The sequence below is a fragment of the Lytechinus variegatus genome, chromosome 11 (genome assembly GCF_018143015.1).
Source record: "Lytechinus variegatus isolate NC3 chromosome 11, Lvar_3.0, whole genome shotgun sequence".
NCBI classification, from domain to species: Eukaryota; Metazoa; Echinodermata; class Echinoidea; order Temnopleuroida; family Toxopneustidae; genus Lytechinus; species Lytechinus variegatus.
Window position 1 is genome coordinate 29,216,777 of NC_054750.1, and position 18,222 is coordinate 29,234,998.

The following is an 18,222-nucleotide window of genomic DNA, read 5'->3' on the forward strand; positions in this document are numbered from 1 at the left end:
AAAAATGTCATCAGAGAACTTAATGGCCAAATTTGAGGTTAGCGAACATTTATGAGACTGACAGATATTGAAGCAGTTCTGGCATGAACGACAGCATAACCACTTCCGTGAGTGTAATTTCAGTTTTCATAGATAACTAAAATCGCTTATATGTTAACTTTTTTTTTGTTTTTTGTTTTTTACATTATATACATTTCCCACTTACAAGGGAGAATTCTGACCGGCTGCTATATTTACAGGTGCACGCATACGACACACAAATTGAATATTTACTTGTGAAAATTTGGTCTATTTATGCCAAATATCCATGCTTTGGCTTGGCTGATGAAAGCATGGGTCATTGACTATTAACTTCAATAAGTGCCCACATAAACAAATCTTTAACCATGTCCAAAATGTTGGGACCTCCAGGAAACTGCCCCATGTAGCGTCTCTGTGGACTGGGCCACATCATCATCGTCAGAGAGCATAGCGATTGATCGCTGCTGTTCTTCTGTTTGTTGTTGTTGTTGTTACTGGTTTCACTTTCATTTCTGTTTTGTTTTCAACGATTGATCACACACAATAATCAATGTAATCGATCATAGAAATCAGACCCGCCATCATTTGCTAAGCTTCATGATAATGTCTGGGCCAAGGTTGTCCTTACTGTTCTGGCTGTCCGACTATAAACTGACCAATTGTGTATATTGACCACGAGCATGGTACGTCGTACCATTTGAGAAGTTCAGACCTCCAGCGGTTGACTGCTACACAGTCCGCTTCTCCATAGGAGCTACCGTCGGGCTCTCCGTCGTTCCACCCTAGTGAGAGAAACATATATTTATTTTTGATAGATTAGATTTAGAAAACAGAATGGGACTGAAATAATATATATCAATATCTCAATATATCAATAAGTAAAGTATGAAATGATAAAATATGGATCGATAAGTATGAAATGATAAAGAACATGTGACAACGCCGTCACGGACTGAGGAATTCGACAAAAACAAATGACGTTATATGAATGTGAAAAATAATAATGACGTCATTCAAAACATAATAATGATGTCATTCAAAACAAGGTAGAACAAAAGAATTTGCGGCAAGCCTCGATAATGGCAAAACAAGACAAAAGTTAAGAAAATAAAACAAATAACGCAAATGACTATGATTTCATATTTATCGATCCAAATTTTTATGATTATCGATTTATATATCGATAATCAATAATCATATTGTATACAACAATAGGGATTATAAATATAATCCCTTAATCGTATTGTTTACAATAATAGGATTATAACTAAACCATAACATTCTTCCATACAGTATTTTTTCCCGCCACTCTTCGAGTTCATCCCTATTAACACCCACCGAACGCTTTATCCAATCAGAGAGCTATTAATAGCTCTATGATCCAATTAAGCAATGTCTCAAAGTGGATGACCAAATTCATTCTTTGACTTAAAAACGGTCTGCTGGGAAGATAACGATTAGCATATTTTTTATACTATGAAAGTTTGTATTGTACCTTTATCTGCATTATCACATTCCCAGGTTTCAATCACCAAGGCGTGGTTATTCTAAATGATCGCAATCTTAAACAAATTTTACTTGTTTTATGACTTTCTGAGAAGCATTTTACTTTTCTAAGATGTAAGAAACATAATCGTTTCTGCCTAATGGATCTGACGTCATGTTTGCTTTTTTTTATTCTTTTTATTTTTTCTTGATATTCATCTCTCAAAGTATACCAACTCATGTCCTTTCAAAAAACAGTCATTTTTTTAACCAGTAGAAACCTCTGTAATAATCAAATGTTCTATATAGCCAATTTTAGGCTCAGCTTTTTTTTCATTATGTCTTGTCTCATTTCCCCCGCTATAAATTCTAAGTTTTGCTTCTGAAATTGTTTTATTGAATTTTTTTTGGGGGGTGGTCGGTCTTGCTCTTCTGCCTATACATCATTGACCAAAATGGGCCTTATTCATTTTGTACTTGTATATTATGTTCCAATTGCTGATACACGAGCACCACTTTTCAACATGAACACACCTCTATGCACGCACACACTCACCTGCACCAATTGCAGTTGACCTCTCTCCAAACCCCCGGTACTTTACATTTTCACGCCCCCCCCCCCCCCCCGTTTAAGTCACATAGTTTTACCCCGGACATTATCATTGAGAATTCACAAAATAGCAAATATTACACTCCCCAATAATTTAACAACAAATTAAACAATACTTCAAATAATATTTCCCTTTTTCATGCAAACATAAGAAGTATAAATAAGAACTTTGAATATTCAGTTAACCTCTTTAATACACTCATAAAACAACTTTCCGTTTTCCGTAATCGGCTAACCGAAACATGGCTACATGAACATTCCCCAGATATTTTTAATCTACCTAATTATAACTTGATAAGGACAGACCGCAAAGAAAGACGAGGTGGTGGTATTGCTATTTATATTTCACAAAATGTTAAATTCACAGTTCGTTCTCATGCAAAATTATCTCATGCAGAATCCAAAAACATTATCATTGGATTGGTTTATAGACCCCCTAGTTCAAATACAAACCTCTTTCATGATGAACTAGAGCAGTTTCTTTATAAAATAGGGGACGAAAACAAACATATTTTTCTACTCGGGGATTTTAACATCAACTTCTTGCCCTCAACTACGGAAGCTTAAAAATGCCACCTACAAATACATTGTTAAAAGAAGAGGGTATTTTTTTTTGTTTTGAAGTGGTACATTAGTAGTATAAAGACATATTTAAAATTCAATAACTTCGTCATTTATTATCCGATTTTGATCACATTTTCAGCATTTTGCACTGTGAACATTACTCTATTTAGTGAGATATGAATATCCTCAGCATGGAGCATTTCTTTAAAGAGCTATGTTTACCAATTTTATAGAACTTAGAATGAAATTCAAGATATAATAGGACATGGTAGGAAAGAGGATGTTTCATTGTCAGTGTATGTTAGGCACATAATCACTTATACTAATTATTCATGCGTATAAATATTATATGAGAGGGAAACAACACCGCTTATCAGCAATTGTAATAATGCAAAGAAGCCTTCATGCACCACAGAATTCGTAATTCGTCCTAACGTGTTTGTAGTCAAGGCAACCTAGTACATTCACAACAAAAGAAAAGCATCCAATATGGTGAAACTGTTTGAAAACCTAAAAGGGACGAAAGTAACAATTTACATTTACTCTCCTTTTGAAGTACATGAAGCAGTAATTTTCCCCCGACATTGCTCCAAAGTATTAATGTTTTTACTCAACATTCACTCTCTGATCCACTCTTGACACCGGCCTATTTCATTTTACACAAATTTCACTCTTTAAAGAGTAAAAAAAAAACTCTGCAAAAAATTGCTGGAACAAGACACAGTTATCCAAAACCTTTCTATCATGTCTATTGTAATTTAAACATTATCATTTTGGTCGAATTTCCTGACCTGATTTCTTGCCGTGAAAGGGCAAAGTAAAAGAAAGCTTGAATAAATTCATTGGGTGAAATGGGCCTCTAAAAGCAATAAGTCCTTGCCAAAAATATTGTGTTCCTCTTTTCATTTTCAGTTTTATTTTCACCACCATTTTCTCCCTCACTCTCTCCTTTGCCTCCCCTTTTCCATTCTTTAATTTCTACTTAAAATTTTTATCGTTATTATCGTTATCATTACAATTATTATCTAAATTACTTTCCATTCTCTTTTGTCGCTTATTCGCTCTATTTTGGTATTTTGTAGAATATGTATTTTAAGTTCGTTTTCAGTCCATTTCTTGTATATAAGTTATGTTGGTTAGTAATGGTACTAAGTTTAGGGACTTGCCCTTTTTACAAGCTCTACTTTTCTTGGCAAGTCCTTCCGTTCAGATGATTTATCTTCAATATTTGTTATGAAATGTCATAAACTGTATGTGGGCCTATTATTTGAGAATGTATTATTTTGAACATGTATTTACACTGCTATTTCGATTATATCATTTTTGGAGCAGAAATAAATAAATCTAAATCTAAATTTGGACCTATTATTGGTGAAATGTCTTTTTTTATTAAATGAAACCTACTCATAATTCAGCGTAATGAATATTGACTAGTGTTAAATTTAACATGTTATCATAAAATCAATAATAAATCTACTCCCAACTCCTTTGGAATAGTAAGTGGATGACGTCATCCATTCTCTCACTAGTATTACGTCCAGTGTAACTTGTGATATTAATTGAAAGTATTAGTGATAACTTCATTATTTTATTTCATTCATTTTTTTTTCTAGTTCAGAGCTTGTTTGATTTTATCTCTTTACTCATGTCAACCTTTTGTAGGTTTTCCAATTAAAGAAGGAGAGAAAGAACAAAATAGAAATAGAAACAGTGAATCATGATGTTATTTTCTGAAATTGTGTGATAATTCAACACAAAATTCGTTATCCATTTTGTAAAAGGTCAAAAATTTTGACTCGCTCGCTTTGTTCCCTTGATCGGGATTTTAAATAAAGATATGATGTCACCCACACCATGATGTGCCCCTCATCTTTTGGACCATTACACCACTGCTTACTGTCATTTCAGTCACAGCTTGTTTCACACTCAAGCGCCTAAAAGACAATTGTTAATCTTTACACTGGATAAATGATATTGCAATTATGAATAATTGATAATAATTGATTCCCGTAAAAGGGTTTGCAGCTTTGGGTATCAGTCCATTTTCCCTTATCCTATTTTTTGGATCTAAATATACACGAGGGGAATCAACTTTCAGCAATTGAACTAATGAGTAGAAGCCTTCATGCCCTACATAATTCATAATTAATTCTTTTCAAACCTCACGTATTTTGAAGTCGTTGCAACTTTATGTTTACAAGACAAACTTTTAATACAAATATTTCAATAGTTAAAGGAAAATAAAACTCTTTGAACAAGATAGCTTGTGCGTAAACAGAAAAATGAAAGAAACGAATCAACGAAAGTTTGAGAAAAAAATGAATGAATATTAAGAAAAATATGAGTATTCGACGTTTAGATCATTATTGTAATGGAGATCCTCTCATTGGCAATGCGACAAAGATGTGTGATATCTTATATGAACAACTTTCCCATTGCTTTTTGTATATATTTCACTAAAAATGCCTCTCTTATCACGTCCATCAGTAAATCTTTAATTCTTTCTATAAGAGGGTATGTAATACAGATTTTCAAAGAATATATTATGGATAAAGAGTTTGTATCACCATAAGAAAGAGGTAAAAGATACATTTTTGGGTTATTTTTGTAGTCCATCAAAGGGAAAGTTGTTCACATGTGACATCACACATATTTGTCACATTGCCAATAGGAGGATTTTCACAGCTTTAGTGATCGCAATATCCAAATGCTCATAACTCTCTCATTATTTGTCCCATCTTTCTCAAAGTTTCTTTAATCTTTTTTTTTCTCTTTCCACACAAGCCCAATTTTTCTAAGGGCTTCATTTCCCTTTAACTATTGAGGAGTATATGAATTCAGAGTAGAGAAAATGAATATTTGCTCTCTTTTTGAAACGACTGATTTTTCCCGAGGTTGATCAGCTGGCGAAGAAGAAGAAGAAGGAGAGGTAGACGAGGAAGAAGGAGGAGGAAGAAGAGGAGAAGTAGGAGAAGAAGAAAAAGAACAAGAAGAAGAAGAAGGAGAAGATGAACAAGAAGAAAAACAATTAGAAGCAAGAAGAAGAAGAGGATGAAGAAGGAGGAGAAGAAGAACAAGTACAAGAAGAAACAGAAAAGGATGGAGAAGGAGAGGTAGACAAGGAAGGAGGAAGAGGAGGAGAAGTATAGGAGGAGAAAAATAGGAACAAGAATATGATGAAGAAAGAGAAGAAGACGTAGAAGAAGAAGAAACATAATTATTTTTATGGGGGTCTAGTGGCCATTAAAAAGTCGTCAATCCAATTTGTAATAGGTCCATGATCCAATCTCCTCTTCACCTTGACCCCTAGTCACACTTCCCTAGCTAACTGATCAAAGCGGGATCTCTTCAGTATGTTGATGTTTTCCTTTCCATCTTGTTAAATTTGAGTTATATTCAATCGTATTTTAATTCTATGTGGTTACAAAGGCAATCTGTTGAATTACCTTTTTTCGAAGAGTGGTCAAACTAGATTTTTGGGGGGATTATTGGATTTTCGGCCAACATTGGCCAACATGTCGCGAGGACAGTCAATAATTAATTAGCACAAAGTTTTACCCCATATAAGTTTGTCATACCTCCTCCAACATGTCCAACAAAAACTCTTATCATAACCTCCTCTCTCTTTAATACTTTATTTCTTCTCTTTCTCACCCTTCTTTTGCCTCCCTCTATTCATCTTTCCCGTTCCTTTCTATCATCTCTCTCTCTCCCTCCCCACGCTCTTATTTTTTTTTCTTTCGGTCCCCCTTTTTTACTTTCTCTTTCTCTCTTGCTCTCCCTATCCCCTTCCTCTTCGTACCTATCAATATCACTTCCTTTTCTTCGACTGGCTCTTTTTCCCCTTCCCTTTCCCCCCTCTCCATTTTATTTCTTTTCCTTCTGTTTTTCCCCTCACCATTTTCCTTTCTAGTTTCCTTTTCTTTCTTTTGTTATCCTTCATTTTCTTCCACCACTCCCTTTCTCTATTTTCCTTTTCCTTCTCTTTCTCCCTCTCGCCTCTCTTACCCATTCTTTTCTTCTCCCTTTTTCGACTCCCCATGGATCAGTAAATAGGCATGTACCCAAAAATTATACGACCAAAAACAGGAAAAGGGAACAAATTAATGAGAAGCTAAAGTAATGCAAACTGGGCCAAATATTGGATATTGTTTATTTTTTTATATCAGTACTTTCTAAATAATATTATAGAATATTAGATTTTTCAATTATACAGATTAATAAAAATTGTTCACTCTTGACTTTTTAGAATTCTTAGATATCTTATATCCACAGATATATTTATATATGTATATATATATATTATATTGAATATATATATATATATATATATATATATATATTCAATATAATACTTTTTTATGTATCTATCACAGTGCTACCACGAAATGACAAGACGCCAGTAATAGAATACTTTAGATATTTATTGAATACAATCAATCAAAAAAAAGAAAAAATACATTTGTGGCCAATTTAAAATCTCCATAGGTATAGTGATTACCAATATTCATAGATTTTAAAATTAATAACTTTCTTATTGTTTGCCTGATATTATTTAAACTTTCACCTATCAACTTTCACCTATCTGATTTTCCTTTTTTCCTCTAAAAGCAAGATTTTGTTTGGGTTGGATTCCCTTTAACCTTAGTCCAAATGTGGTAATAAACGGTAATAACGTAGGTCAAAATTTTGTATTCCGATGGCAAGGTTTAAATTAAAAGGAAAGTTGCCCTGATGATAGCCTGGGTCTAATGAAACCAGAAAATTTGACAAATGTGTCGGTGGAGGTTTGATGGAAATCCGTAACATTTTATTTTGTGACGTCACAGACGAGCAGTTGCTCTATACTTCGTGTAATATAAAAAGAAAATCTCAATTTACTTTCAAAATTGGGAGTGATTTTATTTCTAGGGTGGACATATCACCACACACACAAATTTATATTACCTTTTGTACGGTTAACATTTTATTCATCATAATCCATTTGAAAGTGAAATTCATAGAATTTAACGATGTATTACTACAGGGAACTGGGAAAGTTTTATTTTTCTTTACTGGGGGTGCTGATGTAAATTTTTAAAGCAAAAAAAAAATCCATTACAAAATGGAGGTCAAATTGGTCCCGACAAATTTGCAAATATATAAAACAAGGTTTCACTACAAAATGAACATCATTTTAATAACATTTTTTTTCAATTTTTTTACACATCTCCGATAATACATGGGGATATATAGCCTCTGGGGAATAATACACGCAGCATCCACAAAGAAATGTTTGGGTGCTAGCACCCCCAGCAACCCCGCTTCCCAGGTCCATGTATTACAAACTGCAGACATATAAAACAAGAACTTCCAATAAAAAATCATAACTTTTTTTACTTGTTAATGGATTTTCATAAATCCCTCACCTATATATATATATATATATATATATATATATATATATATATATATATATATTCCCATTTTCAGCTTTTAATTAAACGGGCTTATCGAGGAGGTAAACTTCCCCCTTATAATCTTTAAAAAATAGGCCCTACATATTCACAAACACACAAAAAAACATCAATCCACCCATGAAACGGCATTTAGATATATAGAAATAATTAGAAGCATTTTCTTTCTTTTTTTTACAATGAGTCGCAAACAAACATCATCGACTATTCACAAAGAACACATTTTCACTTTAACGTATATACACGAATTCTTTTTAGTATTTTTAACACAAGTTTTGATTTATGTTTCATTAAACGCAGATTTTCAGCAACAAGCCCCAAAACTTTCAAAGCAGAGCGGGTGCTGCTCTGTACATTTGAATGCTTCTTTAAAATAGTTAATGTATTCTTATGGTGCTGCCTCCTAGGTTCGACACAAATACCATAAGATATTGTGTGAATTTTCCCTTATTTCGCTCATCCTAATTTTTATTTTTTATTATAATAATGATAATATAAAAGGTCATTCTAAAACACTGAAATATGTATATGTTGCGAGACCGCGATCAACGGCCGAGGTTTTAAGGGGAGGGCCGGGTATCTACCCGCATCCAATGAATAGCTCATAGTCATGAAAATCCCGCCTTACTGAGGGTCGAGAAGTTGTCAGTTAAATTGGATAATAAAAAGAGAAAGATGTAAGAAAAAAAATAGTTTGGCGGAAATGTATCCAAAGGGGAACACACTTTATTGCTTCACTGGCTTGCATACAGGCTAATTTCTCTCTTTTTTCTACTATAAATCACAGAGATTACAATTTGCTGAGATATTTTTTGTATCGTTTTCTCTCACTGCTCATTACACGGTCATTACACTCCATGTAGGCCTAACATCCGAAAAACTGTTTCACTCTTGCTTGACTAAACACTTTATAAAATATCTACCCATTCATAACAATCACATCCACAATCATGACAGGAAACATAAAGTTATGAAATGGTGATATAAACAGGATATTACTTAGGAGCGGCTGGAGGTGTTGTGAATTCAAAATTTATGGTGAGACTGCTTACGACCGCTACGATTGTGCAACATAATTATATCATGTATATTTTGACCAAAATATGATTGCAAACGATTGCACGATCATTATTGTGAAAGCCCCTTAGCCTAAATGAAGCACTGCACAACCATTGATAGAAATTGAAAGAGGACATTCCTGTTGAATCAGTATTTAATGTGAGAGACTGTGTGTGTGTGTGGGGGGTTAGACATGTTCGATTCGTAGATTACATTTCAAATATTTCTCATTTAAACGAACTTCTCTCTAAACAATGAGTAAAATGTTACCCAATATTCAAGGAAACATGCTTGTTCGGTAACAAAATGTACGTTTCATTTGTAATTTTCAAACAAAATTGCATAACATCTCGTGTAATCTTATCCAACCAATACCCTTGTAACCCAATATTAAGCAAACCCCCTTTTATAGTGTAAAATATAACCAATTATTCTATGCATGGCGTATGCCTCTTGAACCTCAATCCATGCAAAACTAACATTTTCTTTTCTAAAACATAGGGTTTATACCCAAAGTTCATGACCTAGGCTAATATTAACATAAAACTTCGTGGCCAAATCTGAGGTTAGCGATTATATGAGATAGACAGAAATTGAAGCTCTGGCATGAACCACATTACCACTTCCATGCGTGTAATTTCTACTATTTCAGTTTTCACAATTAGCATTAATCACTTATATGTTAACTTTTTTACATTATATACATTTCCCATATATAGGGAGGATTCTGACCGGGTGCCATATTTACAGGCGCACACATTGACACACACAAATTCAATATTAACTTTTGAAAATTTGATAAATTCATACTAATAAAAACTATGCAATTGCTTGGCTGATTAAAGCATGCATGGGTCATTGACTATGAACTGCACCGTAACAACATAATGAAATCTTCAACCATGTCCAGAATGTTGGATTGCGGACAACATAACACAAAGCTTCAAAAGCTTGATGATGTTGCTGGCTTTCGCTTTCATTTTTGCTTTCGTTTTTAACGATTGAGCATACACCAAAAACACAACAATCAATGTAATCAATCGTAGAAATCAGACCCACCATCATTTACTAAACTTCATGATATTGTCTGGGCCAAGGTTATCCTTACTGTTCTGGCTGTCCGACTATATACTGACACATTGTGTATCTATCCCATGGCCATGAGCATGATACGTCGCGCCATTTGAGAAGTTTAGACCATCCGCGTTTGACTGCTACACAGTCCGCTTCTCCATAGGAGCTACCGTCGGGCTCTCCGTCTTTCCACCCTAGTGAGAGAAACATATATTTATAACTTTAGTTTAAGATCAGATTTAGAAAACAGAATGGGACTAAAATCATTATCAAGCCTAATCGCTCGCAATGGTGTTCTCCTGCATTCCTCTAAATCATCATTTTGTTCAATGCATAATACATCTTGTTGATATTTATTTTCATTGATTATAAAACTACAACTATATTTCCGTTTTGAAATACCTTCGTGTATGTCATGTTGTATAATCATATTTCAATTCAATTCAATTCTTTATTCCATTTACATTCAAAACATAATACAAAGTAATATAAAATGATACAAATCAAGTACAATTTTACAGACGAGCATTCTTACTTCGTAAAACAAAAACTAGTATAATATTGGGCATAAAAGGAAATGAGGGGGTCCACTAAAAAGCAACGCTTGTAAAGTGTTGATCCCCCTTGGAATCAAATGATGTGAATGTAGAAATAAAATTAAATAAAACAAAATGAATAAATTTTCTTAGTAAATCGAGAAACATTATCGATATTTTTCGACATAGCAGTAATGCCAGTGTTTTGACCAGCGTTTATTTTCTGCTTTGTCCCCCCCCCCCTCACTCCCTTTATATATTAAAAATATTGATCATGATTATATGCACTTTCTGCTTTATTTTGTATTGAAATTTATTGTTATACTCATTTAATTTGTAACTCATAAAGAAATAAAATGTTTAAGATTTTTTCTCCCAAGTCGATATTAAATCCTTATAAACTCTTAAAACTGTATAACATTCACTGCAAAAAATATATCCAAAGCTCTTCAGTAACTTCATTTGAATTACTTGCTTTAGACTGTAATGTCGTGTTGGGATCGGTAAAAATAATTTAGAAGGGAAGCGTAATGAAGAAACTTTGGAGAAAGTTCAAATCACTGGGTATTTAATCATCAGTTACAGTTTGCAGTTCGAAGTACATGAAGATTCGCAGGGGCGGATCCAGCCTTCGCCAATGGGGGGGGGGGATTTTTTCAGCCATATTTTCCCGATCGGCCGCTCGAATATGATTTTTGCCGGGAATTTTTGTTTCTTTGAAGGGGTAGTCCTTATGGTCACTTTTTAGCTTTATTCTTATGAAACATAAATGTGTAATACCATAACCCGTATTTATGTAATGCGAGCGCGAAGCGCGAGCTAAATTTTTTGGAAATCTTACGTACTTTTTCATAAAATTTTGAACATTCTCGGAAATGTTTGTTTTCCTGAAAAAAAGATGTGTATGCAAGTTTATATACAAACGTAAAGAGTGAGCAGAAATGAAGTGATGGAAAAGGTAGGGGAAGGCGGGGTAAGTTGAGCCACCAGCCCCAGGCCAGTAATTAATGAGTCAGACATTGTGGTGGGGTCATGTATTGATGACCCATAGCATAACCCCTAACCCCACCACATTGTTTTCCACTTTGAAACAAAAAGTAATTTTTTAGAGGGAAAAGTATGAATTTCAGCCAAAAAAGTAAAAAAGAGTGTGAAATAGATAAGTGCTTTATACATACACACGTCTTTAGATATAGTAAAAGACATGATAACAACATTGTTAATCCAGGTATGAATCTTCATTCTTGTCATAGTCTTTTATATAATGGTTGCATAATAAATGTGTGGATACGAAATTATCGCACTAAGTTCTGACTGGTGTAAGTTGAGCAAAACAGCATGGGGCAAGTTGAGCCATGGTAATTCTTATGGTAATGTATCTTAAAAAACAAACCATAAAAAATCGATTGAAATGCAGGCTGAAAGCAGCAAATTTACATGACTGTTCTTTTCCTTTTAAAGGATGTTAGTATTTATAGAGAATTAGCAAGTGAAAAGACTTTAAACAAGAAATTGACATGCTGGTTCTCCCCCAATACATATTGTACATAGTTTTTGTGGCTCAACTTACCCTACACGGTGGCACAACTTACCCCAAATATGGGGCAAGTTGAGCCATTTGACATCGTTTTTTTCAAAGGTCACGATGACTTTCTGTGTGTGGGTAGAAAGTTATATGTAGGTGAAAAACATTTCCCAAGAATCAAATTTTAAGGCAAGGTACTTATTTCTACAATGGTACTAGTCATATCAATTCTTACATGCAAAATGCAAAAATTGTCACAACTTACTCCGCCTTCCCCTACTGTTAAATACTTGCTTGTAATTAGCCATGAAGACGTTACATATTTAAAAAAATCAAATAAAAAGAGCGCGAAGTGCGAACCGAAAGTTTATGACATTTTTACCTAAGGAATGGAAATTCTTAGCCCTTTTTGTAACTTAACAGAATAGGTATATAATTAAACATGCGAGCACGAAGAGTGAGCAAAAAATGTCGATATTTAGACCTACTGAACAAGACACTCTTAAATTATTTTTGTAAATCATGAAAAGGATGAGTAAGTGGGGATCTTCCTTACATTAATAATGCGAGCGCAGAGCGCGAGCAGAAAATTTTTGTATATGTTTTGAACTGCTCGAAATTGTACGTGTTATGGACTGCTTGCTTTTAGCCATGAAGACGTTACATATCTTAACATTCAAATATTGCGAGCGCGAGCTGAAAATTTTTGACATTTTTACCTAAGGAATGGAAATTCTTAGCACTTTTTGTAACTTAACAGAATAGGTATATAATTAAACATGCGAGCACGAAGCGTGAGCAAAAAATGTCGATATTTAGACCTACTGAACAAGACACTCTTAAATTAGTTTTGTAAATCATGAAAAGGATGAGTAAGTGGGGATCTTCCTTATGTTATGGACTGCTTGCTTTTAGCCATGAAGACGTTACATATTTTAACATTCAAATATTGCGAGCGCGAAGCGCGAGCTGAAAATTTTTGACCTTTTTTACCTGAATAATGGAAATTCTAAGCACTTTTTGTAATCTTGGAAGGACTCTATGTATATAAACTTTATTGATGCGAGCGCGAAGCGCGAGCGAAAAAATTCTGGACACTCTAATCATGTTTTGTAAATAATGAAAAGGATAAGTTATTATCAATTTTTATACATTAATAATGCGACCAAAGCGCGAGCAGACACTTTTTGATATTGCGATCTGAACCTGGATAATGATTTAAATAGAGAACAATCTGCGTATCTGAATAAATGTGTGTTTTAGATTTCCACCTAGAATTTGGGTATTCTAAGTACCTTTCTTATCATATATATGATATTCCGGTCTAACAAAGGGTCAATTTAATCTCTGTATTGCAAACACTTTGTGGGGAAATTGTTAATTGTGATGGATCACAGTTAAAAAAGAGCTGATGTATTTTATTATTATTACTTTGAGTTTTTACATAGGACCGGGACATATTCTATTAGGGCATTATGTCATCATATGAAAATGATGACTATCTTCCTATTTCTCTTTTTAAGCATGAGAGCCCGAAATCTGTTATAATGGCCTGAAAACTGGACATTTCAAGCACTTTTGTAATTATGCATAAGATGCATGACAATATTAATCAATGCGAGCGGAAATCGCGAGCCGAAATTCTTGATAAACTGTCATCAATGTAGTTTGATTTAGAATTAATACTGGGATGTACATAACTCACTAATCAAAATGCTAGCGTGCAGCGCTAGCTGATACGTTTTGACAATCTGACCTGAATAGTGATATTTGAGAACTTTATGGAATACAGGAAAATAATAGGTACCTTACAAATCAAATTTTGCGAGCGCGCAGCGCAAGCAGAAAATTATAATATTCAGACCATAACACAGACATTTTTTCCCAGCTGAAATATGTTTTGTATACGGACTTCAAATTTTGATATTTTAAGCTTCATATTTAGCAAGATATGCAAATCCCCTAAGACAATGTGAGCGCGAAGCGCGAGCAAAAATTTTATATCCTAACAAATAGATTTTTCAAAAAAATATTTTCAAAGTCTTCCCCTCATGTTATTTTATTCAATCATGTTCCTCCTCTTTTGTTTGCCTTTCTTCTTTTCTCCTCTCTTTTCCCTTCCATTTCTTTTTTTGCTTTCTTTCCCCCTTTTTTTCTTTTTTTTTTTGCTCCGCCAATGGGGGGGGGGCGGGCCCCTCGCCCCCCCCCCCTCCCCACCCAGGATCCGCCTATGATTCGGATATAACAAGAGACGATGAATATAAAATAATTTAGAAGTATAAGTTTAAGATTGGGAGTGAAGTTGAAAATAATATTCGATGGACGTCTAAGTCTTGAAGTCAGTCAGTCTATACTGGATGAGTGTGGGTCTAGTATTCTCTTCTATATTCTGTTCTGTCTCTCTAATAATCAAGAAGTCTCATTTATATCATTAGTTTTGTGGGCCTAACAATTTAAGGTGGGAGTGATCTAAACTTGATCTGCATTGGTCTACAGGTAACTGTCTATCAAACTTTCTCTGGTAAAAGGGGTGTGGTGATGCTCTGTGCAAGTGACTGGGGCTGGAAGTGTGAGTCATACTTCTTCCTTGAAGTTAGCCGACGTCACTGGGGGTTGGTCTGTTTATGGTCAAGGTTTAGGAATTAAATGGTATTGGGGGTTTGGGAATTGTAAACATGTGAAAGGAAGTTAAATACATACTACATAACAGTAAAACAAATTATTGGGTAAATGTGTAAAATTTTTACCGCCAAGAGGGTGATTATGTGTCTAACCATATTAATACAGATTTGACAATAGGACCAACTTGTCTGAACCATATAGTATCAGACAATGCTAATTCCACATATTCAGGGAGGAATTGATTGTTGTTTCACTTGACAATGGGAAGAAAAGTAGAATACTTCATATTTCATAGAATAAAATACAACAGAAATAGTGAGTGGATGATGTCATCAGTCTCCACATTTGAATACCGATCAGGATGTGCATTACACTTGTTTTTTTTAAATTACGCAATATTTTAAAATGTCCCTACTTTCTTATTCTAAATCCAATTTTGATGAATTTTCAGTGTTATGCAAGTTGGATTTTTCTCTTTTTTATCCAAATCAACCTTTTGTTGGGGTAGACTTGTCCTTTAACGACATATGATTTCAAATCTACAAATGGCTGATCGTCGATCCATTGTAAATCCATAGTTTACTCAAAGTGGTTATACGACTATGATTACAATGGATTTACCACGGCTACGACGGTAAAACTGAACGGTATATCAAGCCTGTCTTTGACATATTTTTGAACATACATGTTCTGTTATCAAGAGGTCGAATAATGTGTACTTACAAAATGAGCTTGGTGAAGTTCCATTACCATCGACATCACAAACGAAATCACCCTCTTTTGCCTGGTCGTTGCAGTTGATCCACGCGGTCTTGTTCATGTCGAAAGTGTCCCGAAGAAAGATGGCCTCTTCTTTAGTGTTGAGAAAGAGTAGAGAAGGCGATCTGTATCCATACGGAGTGTTCACCTGGTCTAATCCAGAACAGGATGCCTTAGCATCTGCCCAGTTTCGTTGCTGCTCATCATACCGTCTATAACATTTCGAAGATGTACACTTCCATCCTGGAGCTAAATGTCACAATTGAAAAGATAAATCGCAATCATGAAAGTTAATAAGCATATTAATGGTTTTCTCGTTAACACCAAATCGACGAAAGACAGCTTTGCTGATTCGATTGTTTCTTCTTTTTTTAGTCTGTACAAATACAATTATGTTAATAAAAATGTTTTCTTTTTTGTTCTGTAATTCGAGAGAAATGAGAATGCATATGTATACAAATACACATCAGCTAATTCGATAAGATTAAGGATTATGTAAGGAGATAGTAATGAAGAGCCCAGACGAAGACCAGTGATTTTTATTAACATTTTAATTGAACTTATTTTGTAATTTGACACATTTTGTCTGCATAACTTATGAGGCTGCTCTGGAGAAAGATTTACAATAAATTAATTTTCAAAAAGAACACACTGTTGAATTTGCGCATTTTACAGTGTGTATATTTTCTAATGGTCCCCAATGTGAACACGCTGTGAACAGTCCCATTGTCGAGGTGTCCTCAGTGTAATAATATCTTCACACTGTTGAATTTGAGCATTTTAAAAGTGTGTATGTTTTCAAATAGACGAAAATGTGAAAACACTGCAGTGCACTCTAAAAAATGAAGTGCTAATTTAGCTCTTAAAGAGCGTGTATAATGACTGCACTTCGGAGTGTTGATTTGTCCAGTTCAAATTTGAACTAGACAAATCAACACTCCGAAGTGCAGTCACTATACACGCTCTTTAAGAGCTAAATTAGCACTTCATTTTTTTAGAGTGTGTGATCACAATGAAACTGTGTTCTTTCCAGCAATGGCCATTCAATTATTTTTCATATTTTCACATGTATGCATCTTTACCCATTACTTGATTTCTAGACCTAGAGTTCTTGGGGGGCAAAATAATCATTTCATTTCATTGTCAAGCATAACATACCTAAACAGTCATTATCATTACTTGCCCTTGAGTGATAGCAAATTGCCTAATTTTTACACTGCAAAAACTCCGGTGTTAAATCAACACCAGAGTTTTGCAACGTATTATTTCATTAGGGAAAAGGGGAGAAGTGCACACGACAGAGAATGAGAGAGGAATGCTTTCTTACCATAGTCAGCGGCAGTGGTAGAGAGTGTTGTAGTAGTTGTTGTCGCGTCGTCCTGGGTGGAGGTTGATTCTGACAAATAATGACAATAATATCAAATAATGCGAAAAGAGCAATAATTGTGCAAGGGTAGTGTGACCTTATCGCAAAGAACACAATGTCCCACAGTGTGTGCCACGGTGTGTTCTCAGTGTGGAACGTAATATGAAGTCCACTTCAACAAAAAGTTGATTTGAATAAAAAGAGAAAAGTCCAACAAGCATAACACTGAAAATTTCATCAAAATCGGTTAAAAAAAGAAAGTTATGACATTTTTAAATTTTACTTAATTTCACAAAACAGTTATATGCACATTCCCGTCAGTATGCAAATGAGGGAGCTGATGACGTCACTCACTATATCTTTTGTATTTTATTATATAAATATTCTAATTTTCTCCTTATTGCCCTGCGTAACGAAGTTTTATTTCACCCTAAACATGTGAAATTACTATTAACATATACCATGCTATGGTTCATTCAAGTTGGACCTTGTCAAATGTGTAAAAAATTAAATATTGTGTAATTCAAACAATACAAAACAAAAGAAATAGTGAGTGATGGACATTATCGATTCTCTCATTTTCATATGACTAAATTGTACAAATAACTATTTTGTGGAAAAATAAGCGGAACTTTAAAATGTCATAACTTTCTTACTTTTGATCCGATTGTGATGAAATTTTAGCATTATGCTTGTCTGATTTTTCACTATTGATTCAAACAACATTTTCCTGAGGTGGACTTGACCGTTAAACTTTGAACTAGACAAATCAACACTCCGAAGTGCAGTCACTATACACGCTCTTTAAGAGCTAAATTAGCACTTCATTTTTTTAGAGTGTGTGATCACAATGAAACTGTGTTCTTTCCAGCAATGGCCATTCAATTATTTTTCATATTTTCACATGTATGCATCTTTACCCATTACTTGATTTCTAGACCTAGAGTTCTGGGGGGGGGGGCAAAATAATCATTTCATTTCATTGTCAAGCATAACATACCTAAACAGTCATTATCATTACTTGCCCTCGAGTGATAGCAAATTGCCTAATTTTTACACTGCAAAAACTCCGGTGTTAAATTAACACCAGAGTTTTGCAACGTATTCTTTCATTAGGGAAAAGGGGAGAAGTGCACACGACAGAG

The 18,222-nt window shown here is 34.3% G+C and overlaps 1 protein-coding gene across 1 annotated transcript in view; it reads right to left on the bottom strand.

The window, feature by feature from the left end:
* Positions 1-645: 645 nt before the first annotated feature.
* LOC121423516 (serine-rich adhesin for platelets-like) overlaps positions 646-18,222 on the bottom strand; it is a 29,449-nt gene continuing 11,872 nt past the window's right edge. Inside the window, exons 15-17 of the mRNA XM_041618867.1 lie at positions 17,039-17,107; positions 15,676-15,960; positions 646-803 (exon numbers count right to left, since the gene is read on the bottom strand). Of these exons, the coding sequence (XP_041474801.1) occupies positions 646-803; positions 15,676-15,960; positions 17,039-17,107 (512 nt within the window). The remainder of the gene's footprint in view (positions 804-15,675; positions 15,961-17,038; positions 17,108-18,222) is intronic.